Genomic DNA, 18,710 nt, shown 5'->3' with positions numbered 1-18,710 from the left:
AAAAAAAAAAAAAAAAAGTCCCAAGTTATTAGTCATCGGCTACTTAAACTAGGAATGGTGGCATACATCTGTAATCCCAGCACTTGGTGGGTAAAAGGCAAGAGGATCAAGAGTCGAAGGTAATCCTCAGCTACATAGTGAATTCAAGGTCAGCCTGAGCTCTATGGGATCCTGTCTCAAAACACCAAATAAAAACCAACTACTTTCATGTTACCTGTTTTGCCTTAAGACTGCAAAACTCTTAGAAGTGGGTTTTGGTTTCAGAATTATCCATCTGTGTTTCACCAACCAGTCATCCATTGTGCTAGGAGTCATTTGTGGCTTGGGAGCTGTATCCTCGTGGCAACTGCTTCTGTCTTCATTTGGAATTCATAAAAGTCGAGTTCAGACTCACAAATAGACTCTTCCACTCAAGCTTGCATCCTTCCATGAGTTGCATCCTTCCCTGAAGCTGCTGCAGAGCATGATGCTGCAGTGTGCTGTGTTTTTATTTCCTTGTCCTTCATTTCCAAATCCTTCCCAAATGACTTCATAATGCATGCTCGCAAGTGATTATCTGCTGAAAGTGTTTTCAGATACTCACTTTATAACAATACATAGATCAACACTCTAATCACATGAATAAATCATAAAGCATTGTGTAGAAGGGGTTGCCCTCTGGAAACAGTTCCTGTAGACAACTTGCCTCCTCCACCACCACCACCACTCAAACTCTACATTGATGTTCTTGCCCTATGCCTGTGTTGTCAGCTGCGGTCAGCATGGGCCACCTCAACAGTTCAAATATGGCTAGAGCAACTGAGACACAGTTTTGGATTTTAATTATCTTCAAAATGTAGCCACCGGTGGCTAGTGGCGACAAATAACCATCTACAGCCTTTTCCCTCTATTGGATTTTATTTTATTTTATTTTATCTTTTTTTTTTTTTCAAGACAGGGTTTCTCTGTGTAGCCCTGGCTGTCCTGGAACTCACTCTGTAGGCCAGGCTGGCCTCAAACTCAGAAATCGGCTTGCCTCTACCTCCCAAGTGCTGGGATTAAAGGCATGCACCATCACTGCCCAGCTGTTGAACATTTTTTAAATGTTTACTTTTTAAATTTATGTGTATGTGTGTCTCTATGAGTATATGCCATATATGGTCAGGTTCTCAAGAGGGCCAGTAGAGGGCAGCAGAACCCCTGTAGCTGCAGTTATAGATAGCTATGAGCTACTTAACATGGTTGCTGGGAACCAATCTTCAGTCCTTTGGAAGAGCACCAAGTGCAATTAAGTACTGAGCCCCGTCTCTGGCTTCTTAACAATTCTTTTAACAGCTTAATAAGCTGCTGTCATGTTTTCTAAAGTTAGGGATAATTATTGTTACCTTAGCACAATTGGAATGGAGCTTCCTATATGAAAACTGCTCTTCCTAAAACTGGTAATGAAATAACACTTTGAAAAGGTAAATGAATGTCCTGTTATTCAGTTGAGGGAGCCTTTTAGACACTCTGTGATTAAAACAACAAATCTAGGATGAGATCTAGGATGGGCATTTAATCCATAAAAGAGACTTTGAACTGTTCTCCAAAAAGCCTAGGCTTACTTGCCAAAGTCCTCAAGGAAAGAGTTTATGTCAACAAAAACTTTAGGAGCTCATTTTGGCCTTTCTACTAGTTATGGGCCTAGGTGTGAGATAATATTTCCAGTCTCTTCATTTCAACATTTTTTAAAAGTGGTTTCCAATAGGAAATGATTTTTAATTTTAGTTTTTTCATTTTCCTCCACTCTGAATGAGAATTGGAAATCCTGGTCCTGTCCAGGTAGAGTACTCTATCTCGAAGACATTGTTACAGTCAGTTAGTTGGTAAGATTGAGAATTCTAAATTTTTACTCTGTAGAATCAGAATAGATTTTCATATGTTCCTTTGGAGACAGGTTCTTGCCATGCAGCCCAGGCTGGCTGGTACTTGCTTGCTAGCTCAGACTGGCCTCAAATTTGTGGCAATCCTTTGGCCAGCCTCTTATGTTCTAGGATGACAGAAGTGCTTAAAGGTTTTTGAGGCTCCAAACATAGACTTTTCTTTCACAGCACATTAAGGATTAAAGGTAAGGACAGGAAACAGAACTTAAGTTGACAAACCACAAGCAAAGATTGTGTGCCTTTGGACTTTCGTGTCCTCAAAACGTGGTGATCCACTCAAATGTTTACTGGCAACTCCTTATTTGGCCAAGACATTTCCTTTTATACCTGTCCCATTCACTCTTTATTGTGGACATCAAGACTCAAGAGACATTTCATTAAGCAAGGTCATCATTAGTAACAAATGTTAAAAAGAAAATTGCTTTGCTTATTGTTTCTAACCGGACAAAAGATTCAGTAGCTAGCGGGCATAGCAGTGCATGTTTGTAATCCCAGCTCTTGACAGAGGTGGGAAGATTCAAGGCTACCACTTCCTGGTGTTCAGTGGTTTCTTGAAGAATCTGTTCACTGTGTATACTTTGATGTCTGTGACTTGTACAGTTTGGAAAGTGTCACTGGGTGGTGCTGCTGGTGGTGCACACCTTTACTCTCAGCACTGCAGTCATTTCACAGAGCTAACCAGCCCCAGATGGAGTTAATCAAAGCTCCTGAATTGTGTGGGGCAACAGCATGCATGAAAACCCTGAGAACAGCCACAGCTCCCTTCAGCGTTGACACTTGGAATCATAATTTAGTGTCTCTGGCTCCATCTTTGTGAGCCCAGTTGAATTAAGATGGAAAAATAGTTGCATTGGCCACTTGCCAAAGCCTAGCTGTCCGTGAGAAGCATTCTATTTTCAGTTTACGTTTACGAGGAGCCAGCATACTGATTTCCATTAGTGATGGTACCACTTTATACTCCCATCAACAATGAAGAACGCTTCTCATCTTCCCACACCTTCACCACCATTGGTTGTTTTCTTAATGGTAGCCATTCTTCTTGAAGTGAGATGGTATCTCAAAGAAGTTTTCATTTGCATTTCTCCTGTGGCTAAAGATATTGGACACTTTTTCAAATACCTTGTGGCCATTTATGTTTGAGAACTGTCCAGTTAATTCATTAGCCCATTAATCAGTTGAATGATTAGGGGTTTGGTGTTTGAGATTTTTTTTTAAGTTCTCCCCCAAAAGACAGACACCGTGGGTTTTTTAAATATATATATATACAGAATCTATACTTAAATTTACATATATATTTGTGTGTATAATGTATGTATATGGAGATCAGAGGTTGACATTGGGTGTCTCCTTCAGTTGCTCTCCACCTTATTTTTTGAGACAGGATCTCTCATTGATCATGGAGGTCACACAGGGGAAAAGAGCTAAAAAACCGAAAGGAGAGATAAGAAAGGGGAGTAGAATGCATGGGGCATGAAAGCTGAAGAGCACACAAGTTGGAAAGAAGGAGGCTGAGAAGAGTGGGATGGATGCTAGGAGAGCAGGGGGCAGGGACAGTAAGGACAACATATCATTGCATATATGTATAAAAATGCCACATGAGGAGCAGGGGAGATAGAGCACAGTAGAAGGCATGTTAAACAACAACGAACAGATGTGGTACACATGTAATCCCAGCACTGGGGAGGTAAGGGCAGCCAGCCTAAGTCTACTAGTGTGATCCGGAGCATTGAGAGACCCTGCCTCTAAAACAATGTGGATGGTACCTTAGAAACAACACCAAAGTTAACCTCAGGCATCCACTTGCAAACACATATGCCTCTGTGTGTGTGTGTGTGTGTGTGCACGTGCAGCTACATGCAAATGAACATACACATACCCACAAAATAAAAAGTGCTATAATGAAATAAATTTTATGCTAATTTCAAAAATTAAAGAAACCTAGCAGGATAATAACAGTAGATGGGACCTGAGAGCTTTATATCTCAGTGCTACAAATGTGGAGGCGAGATCATTAACCAATGCTGCAAGTTATGGGGAGCCCCAGAAGGCTTTCTACCTTGTGAGAAGTGAGCCTCTTCTGGTCAGCATGGTCGCTTGGAGAAAGCTGGGGAACAGTGCAGGCTGCCTCAGAAATCTATCATGCCTTACCGGCAAGGGAGAGAGCACAGAACTTACTGCCTCAACCCCACCTCATTTTGAACAAACACCAAGGCTGGAGAAGTGAAGTGGGTTTGATAGAGGTCATAAGGCCAGTGAGTGGTGAGACCTGTCATTCAGCCCTGACCTCCCCTTAGGTGGGTCTGTGCTTAACTATCTTGTAAAGAAAGATGTGGGTCGTTTGGCAACTCCAAGACTTGGCTCCATTCAGCAGAAAGCAAAGGGTGAGCCTTCCAAGTGCTGAAGCCATAGCTGGGCAGGCAGGGCCTACAACTGCTACAATGCATGCACTTTGCACATTCAGCTCGAACTCCTAGCTAGGAACACAACACCACACAATAAACAAGGCAACCCACGTGTGACTCGGCGTCCCTTTATTTATAAACAAGTTGGGAATACTGTGGTCCATTTGGGATCAGGGGAAGAGGGTTTAGGGGCTTCAGTGGTGGGGGCGGGGGGGTTCCAGTAGTTTGCACTATTCAGCACCAGAGCAAATGCTTGGGCATAAGGTCATTCTTGAATCCAGACGAGCCCTCGGCTTATATGTACAGCAGAATTTTAAGTAAATAGGCTGTTCTTATGGCTTTGTCCCCAGACACTCTGCAGTGACACAACAGAAAACTAGAGAAGTAAAAAAAAAAAATGCCTAATGACCTCACTTATCGCTTCCTTCCTTCCTTCCTTCCTTCCTTCCTTCCTTCCTTCCTTCCTTCCTTCCTTCCTTCATCAGATGGTTAGGACAGACTGGAGCTGCTGAGTAGATGTCTGAAAACCAGTCTCACCTGTGGGGTACAACTGGGCATTCAAATAAGTCCTAAAGACTGAGGGAAAATAAGCCATGTTCTTCCTGTAGCCACATCCCACCAGTGTAACTGCAGTATCTTGTAGCCTAGATCACAGAATGGCTGAGTCTCCCGCACCCACTGCATGTCGGAAGCCACTCACTGTGTCTGTCACAGGGCTGGTTTACCTTTGCCTTTGGGTTATCCTGACAATTCCTGGCAGACATGGGCCTTGACACCACATTACAACTACGCCCCTGTTGTTTACATGAAAAAGAGTCAGCACTTGGTTTCTGGGGGTGGGGGTGGGGGATAGGAGAATTGCTAATATGCCAAAGAAGCTGGAGAGGCCAGAACCCCACCTGCTGCATGGGGAACCACTAGCTATGGAAGTATAAAATAGGAGGCCTTCCTCCTTCCTAATGATGCCTAGAAGGAAAGTAGAAAATATAAATCCTCCCATACTCACCAACTCGTGTCATTTTTTTTCCACCTTCCCACTCCCAACCTTAGGGAATGGGCTCCCTGAGTCGCTTCTTTCCCTTCCCGGAGGAAAAAGAGCCCTTTCCCTGGCTTTTATCCCTTTTCTTACTTCTCCAAGCCTGCAGCACGGTTTATGCTGTTACTTGATCCTTAACTCGCCCTTGACCATGAGAATTGCCTGAAGAACCCACATAAAGTGCAGTCACTGCTCCTCCCAGGTGTTGGGGGAGGTAAAACCAGGTCAGGGCTGAGGAGGACTGCGAGATGGTCAAGAAGGGCCGCAGGTTTGCTAGCAGAATCTGTCCCATCTCTTTAGGGAAAACTTGTGGCTTTGGGAAGGTGAGGAGGTGCTGTTGGAAACTTACAAGGAGGTCTAAACCCACTTAAGTGTCGTTTGTACCTGGGATCATCCTGATGTTGGTTACTTCCCATCATTCACAGCTACAGTGGCACTCTCTGATGAGTCATGTTTGTAACACCTGTCAGGATGGTGGGTAGGGCCTGCAAAATTATACTCATCTGATGTATCACTTCTACACTCTCTGCCTCAGAGCAAGGCTTAGGTGAAAGTGGACCTATCTGCCCTGGGTCATGGAGTCACAACTTTTTGTTTGTTGTTTTGGTTTGGTTTTTATTTGTTTTGTTTTTTGAGACAGTTTCTCTGTGTAGCCCCAGCTGTCCTGGAACTCACTCTGTAGACCAGGCTGGCCTCGAACTCAGAAATCCGCCTACCTCTGCCTCCCAAGTGCTGGGATTACAGGTGTGTACTACCACTGCCTGGCGAGTCACAACTTTTTTAAAAAGGCTTTCTCAACAGAGTCTCTGCACACACAACCTGAAATGGCTTAAGACCATAGATGTTTTTAGCTTTCTTTCCTCTCTCTAGGACCCTCTTCTCCTCTTCATTTGCTCAGTTGCTCTCCTCGTCCCTGTACTGCCACAAGTGTCAGCTGGCTGAAACAGAAGGCATGCATGCACAATGCACATGTCCCGGGTGCATGGTGGGAGGCTGAGGTCAAACCGATATGGTGGAAGAATGGAAGCCCTTGCCTCTGGAGATTGGTGCTCTGAGAGGGCCTTGACTAATGAAAGAACTTTTTCTCTCCTAGGCTGGCTTCCCAGCGCCCCTCTGTCTTTCACGAGCACTGTACAGACTTCTGGAAGAAGTACCAGGAACAAGGAGGCTCCAGGTTGCCTTAGCCTCACGGTTTTGTTTAGCAACAGTTACCACTGATCTTCAGGTGAGCAGGGAGGTAGTTTGATCCCAATACAAAGGGGAAAGACAGGGAACATTTATCCATCAGTTGTCCTCCCCACACCCTCCAGAATACGTGCTTCCAAAGCCTCTGAACAGAGGGGGTTTCAGTCACTGGAGGTGCTGCACTTCACCCACCAGTTACATATTAAGTAAGGCCTTCGTTCAGTCAAGCTGCAGTGCTGTCTGTCTGCCTTTATGAGGATAATCAGGAAATTCTATTTGTACCTAAGAGATTAGCTCTAAACCTTGCCTGGAGCTGCTCATTCCCTGCATGTGATTAGGGAACAGTGGCCCCGCGTAGTTCTCCGGTCATCTGAGAGTCTCCATCCCATTTGGGCCAGAAATAACTTCAGTGTCTCTCTCAGACCATTCAAAAGATTGAGCCTTTCCTTTACCCAAAATGTCATGGGTGAAGAACAACAGGAATTTTCTGGGACAAAACATTTCTACAAGAATCTAACATTTGATTGAGCTTTTGACAAAGTGCCCAAGTCATGAGGGAACCAGATGGTTCTTGAGATCAAGCATTTCAGCAGGGTATCACGGGGGAGAGCAGGAGAGGGTATAGAGTCCAACACCACCACCATATTGCATATGGTGTACACCCTGGGGTGGCGTATTGGAGGATACATAGAACAGATACGTGCAGGTAGCACCCCCTATCGGTATACTAAGTGTTTGTTACATCAAACTGTTATTCGAAGTCTATGAACTGTGATGTGGTCAGAAATGGAAAGAGCCGTTCCTTTAAGAAGCTCCAAGAGATATTTTTCATCTTCCATACATGGAGCCAAAGCAAAGCAGCTCCTGGTTGGTTTGGTTATTTCTTTTTAGATAAAACGGGTTTCCTTGTTGCAATTCCCATCAATTCAGGTAATTTCTGGAAAACAGTGTCATTGTGCCAGAGATGAAAAAGTACAGCCAGGAGCATGGCAGGTCTTAGGTGGAGTTCACCTTGACACATCTGTTCTTTGAATGAGAGATTAAGGGGTCACACTTTTCTATCTGACCAAAGCGAGGCTGCATCTGAGTCAGGGTCCTGGAATGGGAAAGTGTTGGTGAATTCCATCAGGCCTTAGTGGCTGAACGGAAAAGGCTGGACTTCGCCTTTAACTTGCCCATTTTGGAAGCACTTAGCCACCTCAATGGGAAAGGAATTCATTCTGGGAGAGCGTGGGTAGTAGGAGGCATCGTGCAAGGCTCTTTGAAGTCTGGAGATAGCAGGGTGAGGCAGCAGCCACGTCTGCAGGTGGCTTATTTGCTACAGATAGATGTGTGAACCAAAGGCAGAGCTCATCCCACTTCATGGAGTGCTCTGCACCTTTCCATAGCAGGGCTAAAGTGGAGGGGGGGCTTCTATGATGCTAAGAAGGTTTGTGTGGGTTTTCAGGTCAGAAACCTCCATGCTGAGCCCTGGCCAGACTGAATGGAGAAGGATAAGGAGCTGGCCCTAGTAACTCCCATGGCAGAACTCCCATCTCACGGCAGAGCTGCAACTCTCAACACCACCCAGGCATCCCTGGACCCCTTCCCATCCTGTGTGGTGTGCTCTTGTTGACCAGGCACCTTTACTTCTCATCCTCATCCCCCTCACTCATGCTGCTGATGGAGGCTGAGGCTGCTTTGGGTGAGGAGGGGGGAGAGGTCTTGTTTGGGAGCCAGGAGAAGGTAGGAGATGGAGAGCGAGAAGGGGACCGGCTCCGGGTCGGGCTGCTCACAGGACTCTGCTTCGGAGATAAGGCCTGTAGCATCCGGCTACTCCTCTCCTGGAACATCTGCTTCTAGAGAGAAGATGGACAGAGGATAACTTAACACAGCAATTCTGGGTGCAGCTAAGACAAAGGATGAGCAGGATAGAGAGCTGTGTCACCAGAACACCTGCTCCCACAGACTTGGATGGCATTCCATGTTGTCAAAGGCTATGGGGAAGTCTGGTGAAATCTGGGGCCAGTAAGAAATTTATACCTAAAGTTATGATCCCTGCTGATGAATGGGACTTTCCTTTTAACTGCCATGCAAAGTAGCAATGTTGTAAGTAGTGGCAGATTCTTGTAAAATTAAATGAAAACCTTTGTCCTTATGGATGTGAGGAGAAATCACACAATAAACAAAGAGCATGGTGCAGTAGATGGAAATGGGATCCATGAGAAAAGTAAGGCAGGAGAACATACCAAGGCAGGCATGGTGGCTCACACCTGTGTGCCAGCACTTGGGAGGCAGGAGGAGTTTGAGACAAGCCTAGGGCTACAAGAGACAATCTCCAAAAAGAGTTCCCACGTTGGGACGGCACTGGGCTGCAATTACTAATGGGCTTCCCATAGAAGAGCTTGCAGAGGAATTGCTAGCTGGGCAAAGGCTTGAGGAGAGGAGGGAGGACCACCCCACCAATGGAAGTCAATGGGAAGCCAATTCCAGACCAACAGCAAGCCATGTATCAGGAAGACCAAGCTGACCACAGGACTGGAGTGGGGTCTGCTGTCTGACCTCATGGGAGGGCATGAGGAAGAGTTAGGTGGGGATCACTGGAGAAGTAGCAGGTGGCTCTCATGGAGGCTCTTGGCAGCCATTGTGGGAACTCTGTTTCTCTCTGTGGAGAACCACTCAGGCAGGTTTACAAGGACAAGCATTTTCAGCAGTGGAGAGTGCTAGGGGAGGGGAGAGAAGGTAACTTGGGGGAGAGAAGGTCAGAGAAATAATGTGGGGGATCGCATCACATAAGACCTTCTCTGGGGAGAAGAGAAACCTTTGGAGAGGTGTAAGAAAAGAAGTAACATAATTTGCTATTTTCTTTTCTGATTACCTCTCTTTCTACTATGCTGAGAAGAAGCTGCCATCAAGAGTGTGGGCACAGGGAGATTAATGAGGAGCCCATCACAGTAAGAGTCTAAGATTATGATGGCACCTAGCTCAGCATGATGGGCACAAAGATGACAAGAAAAAAATGCCCAGCACGGCTCTCCCACATTTAAATTACGGTTTATAACCCTTCTTTTGTGTGCATTTCTATGAGTTTTGACAGGTAGAGATGTGTGACTACTACTACAGTCTAGCCATAGGGGACTTCATCAGCTCCCACATGGCCCTTTGTCATTGCTTCTTATCCCAGACTCTGACCACAGATCTGTTTTCTGTCCCTTAAGTTTTTACATTTACCAGAATGGCATTAAGATGGAACCCTGGAGGATATAGTCTGGTTATAGAGCCAACAGGACTCCCTGACAGATGACATGTGGCACACATGATGACAGGAGAAAACAGTGTCAAGAGACTATAGCTTGTAGCTGGTGACACTGGAATGTGGTGATGCCATTTTCTGGGTTGAGGAAGATGCAAATCAGTTTTTCTCCGTGGATTTATTTTTTGAGTGTTGGAGGGGTTCTTTTGTTTTGCTTTTTGAGGCAGGGTTTCATGTAGCCCAGGCTGGCCTCAAATTCACTAAGTAATTGAAGCTGGCCTCCCATGTGCTAAAAGTACAGGTATGGGTCTTTTTCAGTCTTTGAGACTTCAAGCATGGCCCCCGTGCGATACAGAGGGAGACCTTATCTCAAAAAAATAAAAAATAAAAAAGGGGAGAGGGAGATAAAGAAGGGGAAGGGAGGAGATAGGTGGAAAAGGTGGGAGAAGAGAAGATAAATGAAAGAAGGCTTAGGGTATGTGTTAAATGAAGTAAAAATGGCCAATTTCACTAATAATCAAATGATCAGAAAAGACACTGTATTAGCACCATGCTCTAACTAGTTGAGCAAACCAGCCAGGGAAGAACCACTTTTACTATATGAAATTGCTAAATTTGTAACCCTTAATTTGTAAGAGCTAGTATGGATGACGGTATAGGGAAGGGATCACACTTCCGCTACCAATGGGAGGAGGAGAACACGCAAGCACCTTCCTACAGGTAATTTGGCAGTGACAGCAAAAGCTTCTTTTCTCCCCAGGAATTACAGATGTGAGTAAATACTTGGGAGGATAGATGCTGTAGTGTTATAACAGATAAACTGGTAAACTTCTAAAATAAGTTAGAGAAATATATAACTCCAAGAAGATATACTAAACAACTGGCAAACAGGTTCTTTTTGTTTGTTTGTTTGTTTGTTTTGTTTTGTTTTGTTTTAAGACAGGGTTTCTCTGTGTAGCCCTGGCAGTCCTGGGACTCACTCTGTAGACCAGGCTGGCCTCGAACTCAGAAATCCTCCTGCCTCTGCCTCCCAAGTGGTGGAATTAAAGGCGTGCACCACTGCCCAGCACAGGTTCTTTTTTTAAATATGTGACACTCTATGACTACCTGGTGCCTGAGGAGGTCAGAAGAAGGCTTTAGATCCCCTGGAACTAGAGTTACAGATGGGGATGGTATGCGAGCCACCATGTAGATGCTGGGTTCTCTGCAAGAGCAACAAGTACTCTTAATCTCTCCAGTCATGAAAATCAGTCTCTCAAAGAATACTTAAAATAACATGAAAAGTGCCTTTGAAATTATTTTAGAATCATATGGTCTGCATTATTTCAGTATTATAGAGGAAATGAATATAGTGTTACTTGAGAAGATCTGTGCGAAGAACTGCAAGTGAGTTTGTCATCTCCTTTTAGTCTTTGGGGGGTGAGTGGGGTAAAGGTGTACATTTTACTCTGAATTGAACCCAGAGCCTCACCTACATGAGGCAAGTACTCTACCATTAACGTATAGCTCCAGCTCCCCTTATTTTTCAAGACAGGGTCTCACTATTAAGTCCTGGCTGTCCTGAAACTCAATATTCAGTCCAAGCTGGCCTTATTCTCACAGAGATCCACCTGTCCTTGCTTCCCAAATGCTGGGATTAAAGGTGTGTGTCAACACACAGTTCTTTTGAGACAGGGCCTCTCTAGTTTTTCCAGGCTGCCCTTGGGCTGCTCTTGCCTTGCTCTCTCATGTGGCTAGGATCACGATCCTATTCCCCAGGCCTATCTAGTCACTCCTCCTAGCATTTCTGTAATGAATACACTAGCACCAGTTCCACAACTGTGGGTTCAACTGCCTGCAAATCAAAAAATGGCATTTACATTGAACATAGAAAAAAGACTCACTAGCAATTATTTCCTGAACAATATAGTATAATACTTAATGCATATTATTGGCATCCCATTAGCTATTATAGGTCATCAAGATCTTTTAAAGTGTAGAGGGAGATGTGTGAAGGTTTTGTGCCAACAATGTTATTTTATATAAGGGGATTGCACTTCCACAGGTTTGGGTATCTGAAGGATACAAAGGGATAGCTGCTTTGTGTTGCTTATGCCTTCATAAAACATATCATGATAAGAAGAAAGAAACTCAAATAGCCTGGATAGGGAGATGGGACAGGTAATTCAATAGTGATATAGCTAGGGAAACATAAAACCCTGAAACACATCGTTAATGCCTCCGTGCGCTCGTTTTCCTTCCTAAGCCCCACTCTATCACTTTTTAGAGCCTAAAGTTTCTTCTGGAAAACATAATAGAGAAACCTTGCTGATCACTGAGATTCTTCTCAGATTGAAAATTCCACCTGTCTACAAATACAGCAATTATTTACCTTCCATTAAGAGCACTGATAATTCTGCCAAAAGACAGCCAACCCCCGTGAAATCAAACAGAAAAAAAAATAGTGCAGTACAACAGCATTACCTGAGATTAAGCCCATTTATGAGACAAAATCAAATGCCAAAAGGATTGGGTAGCCTATTATTAACAGTAACATTAAAAAAAATCCTTGAACTTCTAGCAGGCACTTTAAAATATGTGTTTTTATTACTATAATCTTTCAGCGTATTTTTAGTGGCAGCCATTAGCCCCCCTGCTGGTAATGGATTGTCAGCATTTCCATTAGAAGCCCACTTTCTAAGAAATCTACATCTTGTCTACTCTAGTTTGAATCAAGCTCATAACTTAAGAATATTCTGCCTAAAGGGATGAAAGAATTTGAATCTTTAATGACAAACAATGGTGTCACACTTCACAAATGTGCTACCCAGGCAAAAGCAGTGGGGACTGGACTTGCAGGTTCTCCAGTCTGGTTCTGCTGGACTTTCCAGGGTGGTTCTGCTACAAAGTAGCTGAACTGAATCCAGTCAGGAGACAGTTCATAATGAGCTTCCTGGGAAGAAAAGCACTTTAGAACTATAACAAATAATGAAGACCATGGCATGACTTTTCAAAGAGAAAAGGTATTTAAATTCAATTTTTCATTGTATTAAGAGGTTTCCTTTTGGAAAGTTTTCCCCTCAAGAAAATAATCTCGTTTATAGTTCTGTCCATGGGAAAGTAATTTTCTGTTTCCCTCCTACAAAGTTTTCCCTTTTCAGAAGTATTTAATATCTAGTGAGGCAGTGAATATCTTGATGAATGCCTTTAAAGGCTTTCGTGTTACCTATACATCCTGGTGCATGACTTAAAATGAAGTGAAAAAAAAAATCTAGTATGATCTGACGCGGACCTCTGATAAGAAAGATGAAACCCAAGAAGACAAACGGGCTGTGTTTCCATTCTGGCCAGATGGATAAACGTCATAGTCATTACCAGCGGCTAACCCTCCACTGTGGCTGACGTGGTCTTGCTGCCAGGCTCTGTTATAAGGACATTGTTATGAACCAATTCAATCCTCCTGACAACTCTAGGAGTCAGCAAAGCTTACTTTTCCCTTACAGATGATGTGACTGAGGTATGGAGATGCAGAAAAACTTGCCCAGGTAGTCTGGGCCCTGGACTAGGTACTAGGCCAGGCTGGACTGGGGCTGAGCTGGGGCTGGGCATGAGCTGGTGTCAGCCACGAGCACTGGACTAGGCACAGGGTATACCTTTACAGAAGGAGCTTGGAAAAGGAAGCACTCAAGAAACAACAACAAAAGAACTTGCCCAAGGCTATACAGCAAAGAATGAGTTGTGCTGCTGACCACCTCTCCAGTCAGGCACTTTCGGAGTTCAAGGCTTTCCAGCTTTACTCCCACTTCATTTGTATATTTGCTTAAAAATAACTCTCAAAGGGCCTCAAGTGGAAAGGCTGGGAATGTGGCTCACCGGTAAAGCACTTGCCAAGTTCAAGGCTTGGTCCCCAACACTGCAAAAAGGAAAATGTTTCCAGTATGAACTCTAGTTCAGACATACAAACTTCATTTTCTAACTCCTTTATCAAAATCAAGATGATACTAAAAAATTAGCAGTATGCCTGAAGGGAAGATGGCCATTTTATAAACAAAAGAGTAAAATCTGGCAAGGATGCAGAGAAAGTGGGATCCTTGTACACTGTTGGTGGGAGTGTAAAGCAAGGGGGCCGCTGAGGAGAGTGGTCGGCGAGTCACTTGAAATGTTAGACGCAAAGTCACCATGTGATCCAGCCATTCCATTTCTATGTCTATGCCCAAGAAACCTGAAAGTGGGGCTCAAACAGTTATGTATACAACACCAAAGGATTCAGAGAAACGTTATTCACAACTGCTGAAGGTGGCAACAACCGAAGTATTCACCAATATAGCAATGCATAAAGCGAATATGGCGTTACACGGGGGAATATTACTCAGCTTTTAAAAGCTGCTACAAAGTGGGTGAACCTTGAATGTATTCAGGATTAATAAGTCAGACACAAAGACACCAAGGCAAATACTGTATGGCCTGACTTATACGAGGTACCTGGAGTAATTAAGCAAATTCACAGAGAAAGGAGGGTGGTTTTCAGCAGTTCATGTGTAGGAAGTTTGTGTTTAAATAGTGCAGTATCTATTTGATATGGTAGAAATGTTCTGGGGATGGATGGTGGTGATGCTTGGATACTGACGTGAATGTAGTTAATGCTACCATTTGCTTGAACATGGTTAAAATGGGGCTGGCAGTATAGCTCAGTGGTAGAGTACTTTAGCATAAATGAGGCCCTGGTTTTGATATTCAGGACTGAAAATAAAAAGTTAAAATGGCAAAATTCGATATACATAAGCATATATACTACAATTTAAAAAATAGCAGTGGAGGTCGACAGTGGTGGCACATGCCTTTAATCCCAGCACTTGGGAGGCAGAGGCAGGTGGATTTCTGAGTTCGAGGCCAGCCTGGTCTACAGAGTGAGTTCCAGGACAGCCAGGGCTACACAGAGAAACCCTGTCTCGAAAAACAAAACAAAAAAACAAAAACAAACAAACAAACAAAAAAAGCAGTGGACCTTGCATTATATAAATTCCCCACCCCCAAATCAGCCCCATGGTGGTTTTCTTTTTCGTTAAGACAACATACTTGCATGTAACAAATGACACATGCCTTTTTGGTTGGTGTGGGATCTCTTTGGTCTAAGCATAGCAAGCATGGTCTAAGAGGAATTAAAAATTCACATTAGACTTAAAGTCTTTGTCTTTCTTTAAAAAAAGTGGGCCCGTGTTTGGTAAAATAAAATAGTCTCATTTCATTTTAAACAGAAGAGAGTTTTGTTTTCAGAGTCCATGAAGGAATATGGTGGCAAATCATTTAAAATGAGAGCTCACAACACGAACTTGTGGTTATGGTGCTAATATTTAAATAAAATATTTCTTCTGTGTGAATCCAGATGCTTAAAAAAAAAAACCCAAAAAACAAAACAAAAAACCAGGGGGCTGGCGAGATGGCTCAGCAGGTAAGAACACTGACTGCTCTTCCAGAGGTCCTGAGTTCAAATCCCATTAACCACATGGTGGCTCACAACCACCCGTACTGAGATCTGACGCCCTCTTCTGGTGCACCTGAAGACAGTTACAGTGAATTATGCAGGAGCAAGCAGGGCCAGAATAAGCGGGCCGGCAGAGAACTTGAGTTCAATTCCCGACAGCCACACACATGATAGCTCACGGCCATCTGGAGCTGCTTTAAGAAGATGAATACCCAAAGCAAAACTGCATGCTGGGCCATCATCCCCTAAGCCAGAATCCTTCACTAACTGCCATTTTGCTCACTTAGAGCTCTTCTTTTGAGACAATGTGTCATTCAGAGATAATACTCACAAGGAAAGGTAATACTGACTCTCTGTCTGAAAGGTGTTACTGTTTGGATCTGGACCATTCCTCCCCCCCCAACCCCTGGGGTACAGTGAACTGTGGGTGAACCCTGCCTCCTTTCCTCTCCCCTGGCTTCCTTCCCTGAGGTGCCATGAGGTGAGCAGCTTCCTCCCTCAGCCTTTCACCATGATGTACCTCTCTCGCTCCAAGCCCAAAAGCAAGAGGGCTAGAAGACTCCCAAACAGTGAGCCCAAAGCACTTCATCCTCAATATTCCCCTCCCTCTCTTTCTCTTTCTTATTCTTTCTCCCATAAAGAAAGCCCTGATATCCCACCACCAGTCACTGTGGCATACAGCCTCCAAAATAGCATCCCAGGCTCCATTTACATCATCATGTAGTGTTCTCCCATAACAGATGAGGAGCAAATTCAAATGTTCCTTGGGCCCATCTCAGCACCATAAATGAGTGAGTCAGGTTCAGGGAACCAGAGGAAGCAGGGAAAAGAATATGGCCATGGGGAGCTAGCAAGTCAGATTCTTCCCGAGCAAAATATAAACACCAAAAAACCCCAAGTCAGTCTATTTTTGTTGTAGATGTTTTTCTAGACACGTTCTCCCTCTGTAGCCTAGACTAGCCTGGACCTCACATAGCACAGGCTGGCTTGGAATTCATTGTAAAGTTCTGCCTATTGGATTTGATCCACCAAACACTAAACTGTATCCAGTGCCACAGGCAAAGGAAGACTGTATACGGAGAGTTTAAGCCTTACCGTGCCCTTTCCAGATCCGAGGAAGATCTGTAAATAGGTATTCTTCCTAATCCATTTCTTCATGTATTCACTCAATGAAGAAACATTTATGTGGAATACCCACTGTACACTATATAAAAAGCTGCATACCAACCCTGCAGTAGCAAATTTTGGACCTTACATCTTTCTATTTTGTGCCTTTCTAAGTCTGGGTTATTTGTGTCAGTACTGTATTTGCACGTAATGCAGATCCCCTGTTTTAAGAAATGAGTTCCAGTCACAAATCTACAAATAAAGAATTATTATAATAATAGCATATTCATGAAAAGCAAATTACTTATCTTGGCGTTTAACATCCTTGTAACTATTCCTGTACTTTTAATGTCAACAGAAAAAAAGTAATGTCTAAGTCTGGCTGATACAGTAAATTAATGTTAATAACAGTTTTGACACTAATAACAAGTTTTTAAAAGATAAACCTCCAGTCTCTGAGCTGGGTCTCATTTCTTAAAAATCACCTCCACTCACTGTCACCAGACTCCTTAGGAACCATTCTAGCTACTGTTTCGCTTTTGCGGGGAGCCCGAGAAGACTGGGAGGGTAAGGTCCCTATGACTGGGAGGGTAAGGTCCCTATGATATCCTTTGCCTGCCTTTGCTCACTCCAGGTGGAGAAAACATCCACCCACGGAGTTACAATCCGAGGGTTGCTGGCAGGGTCACATTTCTGAAGCGAAGCTAAGCAAATGAGCTGCTATATGGCTCCATTAAAAACCATGTGCCGTTTCTTCAGAGCCAGAAAATTATGAAAATGCAAAGTAGTAAGGTATATGCTGGCTCAAAAGGGCAAGTTCGGAATTCATATGCTAAAGACCAGGGAACAGGGAACACTTGGACTGTCTTTGTGTTCTCCCATAGTGCTGTACACAGACAAGAAGATTAATAAGTTGGCCATGAATTAAGTCATCTAAACTGAAAATGAACTAAAAAAAGTGAAAAGGAGCCCAGTGGTTTCTGCTCTCTTGCCAGTCCTTACTGGAGGTTCTTTAATGGCACAATTATCTCTTCCCTTTCAAACTCAGCCTACAGGTAGACCATGGTTGGCTTATAACATTGTCTATAACACACTAGAGGCCACTAGGCTTAAAACATCTCCTCCAACTCTCTGAACAGTCTTCTTTTTCTGTACTAATTGAGTGTTTTACTTTTAGATAATCCTATAATGAATGAGCTCAAATGAGCAATGGCAGTAGTGACAACCCATCAATAAAATAATTAAGTAGAAGTGGATTTCCTTAGAGACTTCTCATATCATAATAGGAAATCTTGGCTATTTAAGATTAAGGAAATCAAATGGAATAGTTTCTCTTTGTTTTACAAAGAAAGTTGGCTTAGGGCTAGATATCCCCAGCAACCTGTCTCATCTCTGCCCACTTACATGTGGGGTTGCAGCTGTGGACAAGATGGCTGGCTTGTTCTGTGGGTGCTGCCATCCAAACTCTGGTCCTCATGATTATGCAGCAAGCACTCTTATCTGCTAAGACAGGAGGGGTTGGTGGGGTTTTCTGGATTCTATCTTAGCCAAGAAAACAGGAGCGCCATGTTCAGGGAGAAACTCTGGTTAAAAGGAGTAGGTGTGTGGGAAGGTGACAAAGGACACTTGCCTTCTTAAGGCTTCTGCATCCATGTCCCACACGTATACACACATATGAAAACAGACATAGCATTTCTTTTAAAAAAGAAAGTCAATTTAAAGATATCTAAATTTAAAGAACCTTCATCAACGCTTCCAATAGCACTGGTTATTTAATTAACAGAGGGCATGTACAATAGAGCTACCATGGTGGCTTCCAGAATTTTGCTTTCTTTTTCTACAGTTATCAGTCACAGTTGTCTAAAGCATTTAATTGAGGAAAAAATATGCTTTTCCTTTCTTGGCTCATGGTCTCCGTCTCTTGCTATTTTTGGGACCTATACCAACAACTGTATGCCAAAGAAAAATCAAGGTTTGATTGGCACAGTTATAAGGCAAAATTCTGCTACTTCTCTTTCTCTCCAGTGGTAGAATTCCTCGCAGCACAACCAGATGGCAGAGCAGCTCTATTCTTTCACATTGTCCTGATGTGCATCACTGTGCCCCAAGCACAATACCTACAATACTTACTTACTGAGAGCAGGTATGATTACCCTCAGGAGACCTTTAAGAGCAAATCCATCGACATACAGAATGAGAACAAGGGGAGGGTTGCTGGTCCTTTATCCAGGATTCCAGCCATTCCCTCCTGCACCTCCCTGCGAATGCAAATTCTGCCCTGGCTGCCTGTGGTCTATAAAACATGGAAGGCTAACTGTAAGGGAACACTACCCATTCAGCTATAGGGAAGTTGTCATCCATTCTGAGCTGGGACTTTTTGCTGATG

At 43.7% G+C, this 18,710-nt stretch overlaps 1 protein-coding gene across 3 annotated transcripts in view; it reads right to left on the bottom strand.

The window, feature by feature from the left end:
* Positions 1 to 4,415: 4,415 nt before the first annotated feature.
* The window catches only part of Pcyt1b (phosphate cytidylyltransferase 1, choline, beta), a 98,605-nt gene continuing 84,310 nt past the window's right edge, over positions 4,416 to 18,710 (bottom strand). For all 3 annotated transcript variants that reach the window (XM_031364871.1, XM_031364855.1, XM_031364864.1), the window contains exon 8: positions 4,416 to 8,362. In XM_031364871.1, coding sequence (XP_031220731.1) covers positions 8,150 to 8,362 — 213 coding nt within the window. In that variant the 3' untranslated portion in view covers positions 4,416 to 8,149. The remainder of the gene's footprint in view (positions 8,363 to 18,710) is intronic.

This window comes from Mastomys coucha, chromosome X (genome assembly GCF_008632895.1).
Source record: "Mastomys coucha isolate ucsf_1 chromosome X, UCSF_Mcou_1, whole genome shotgun sequence".
NCBI classification, from domain to species: domain Eukaryota; kingdom Metazoa; phylum Chordata; class Mammalia; order Rodentia; family Muridae; genus Mastomys; species Mastomys coucha.
Note: the sequence above shows the minus strand (reverse complement) of the source record. Positions and strands in the feature narration are given on the sequence as shown.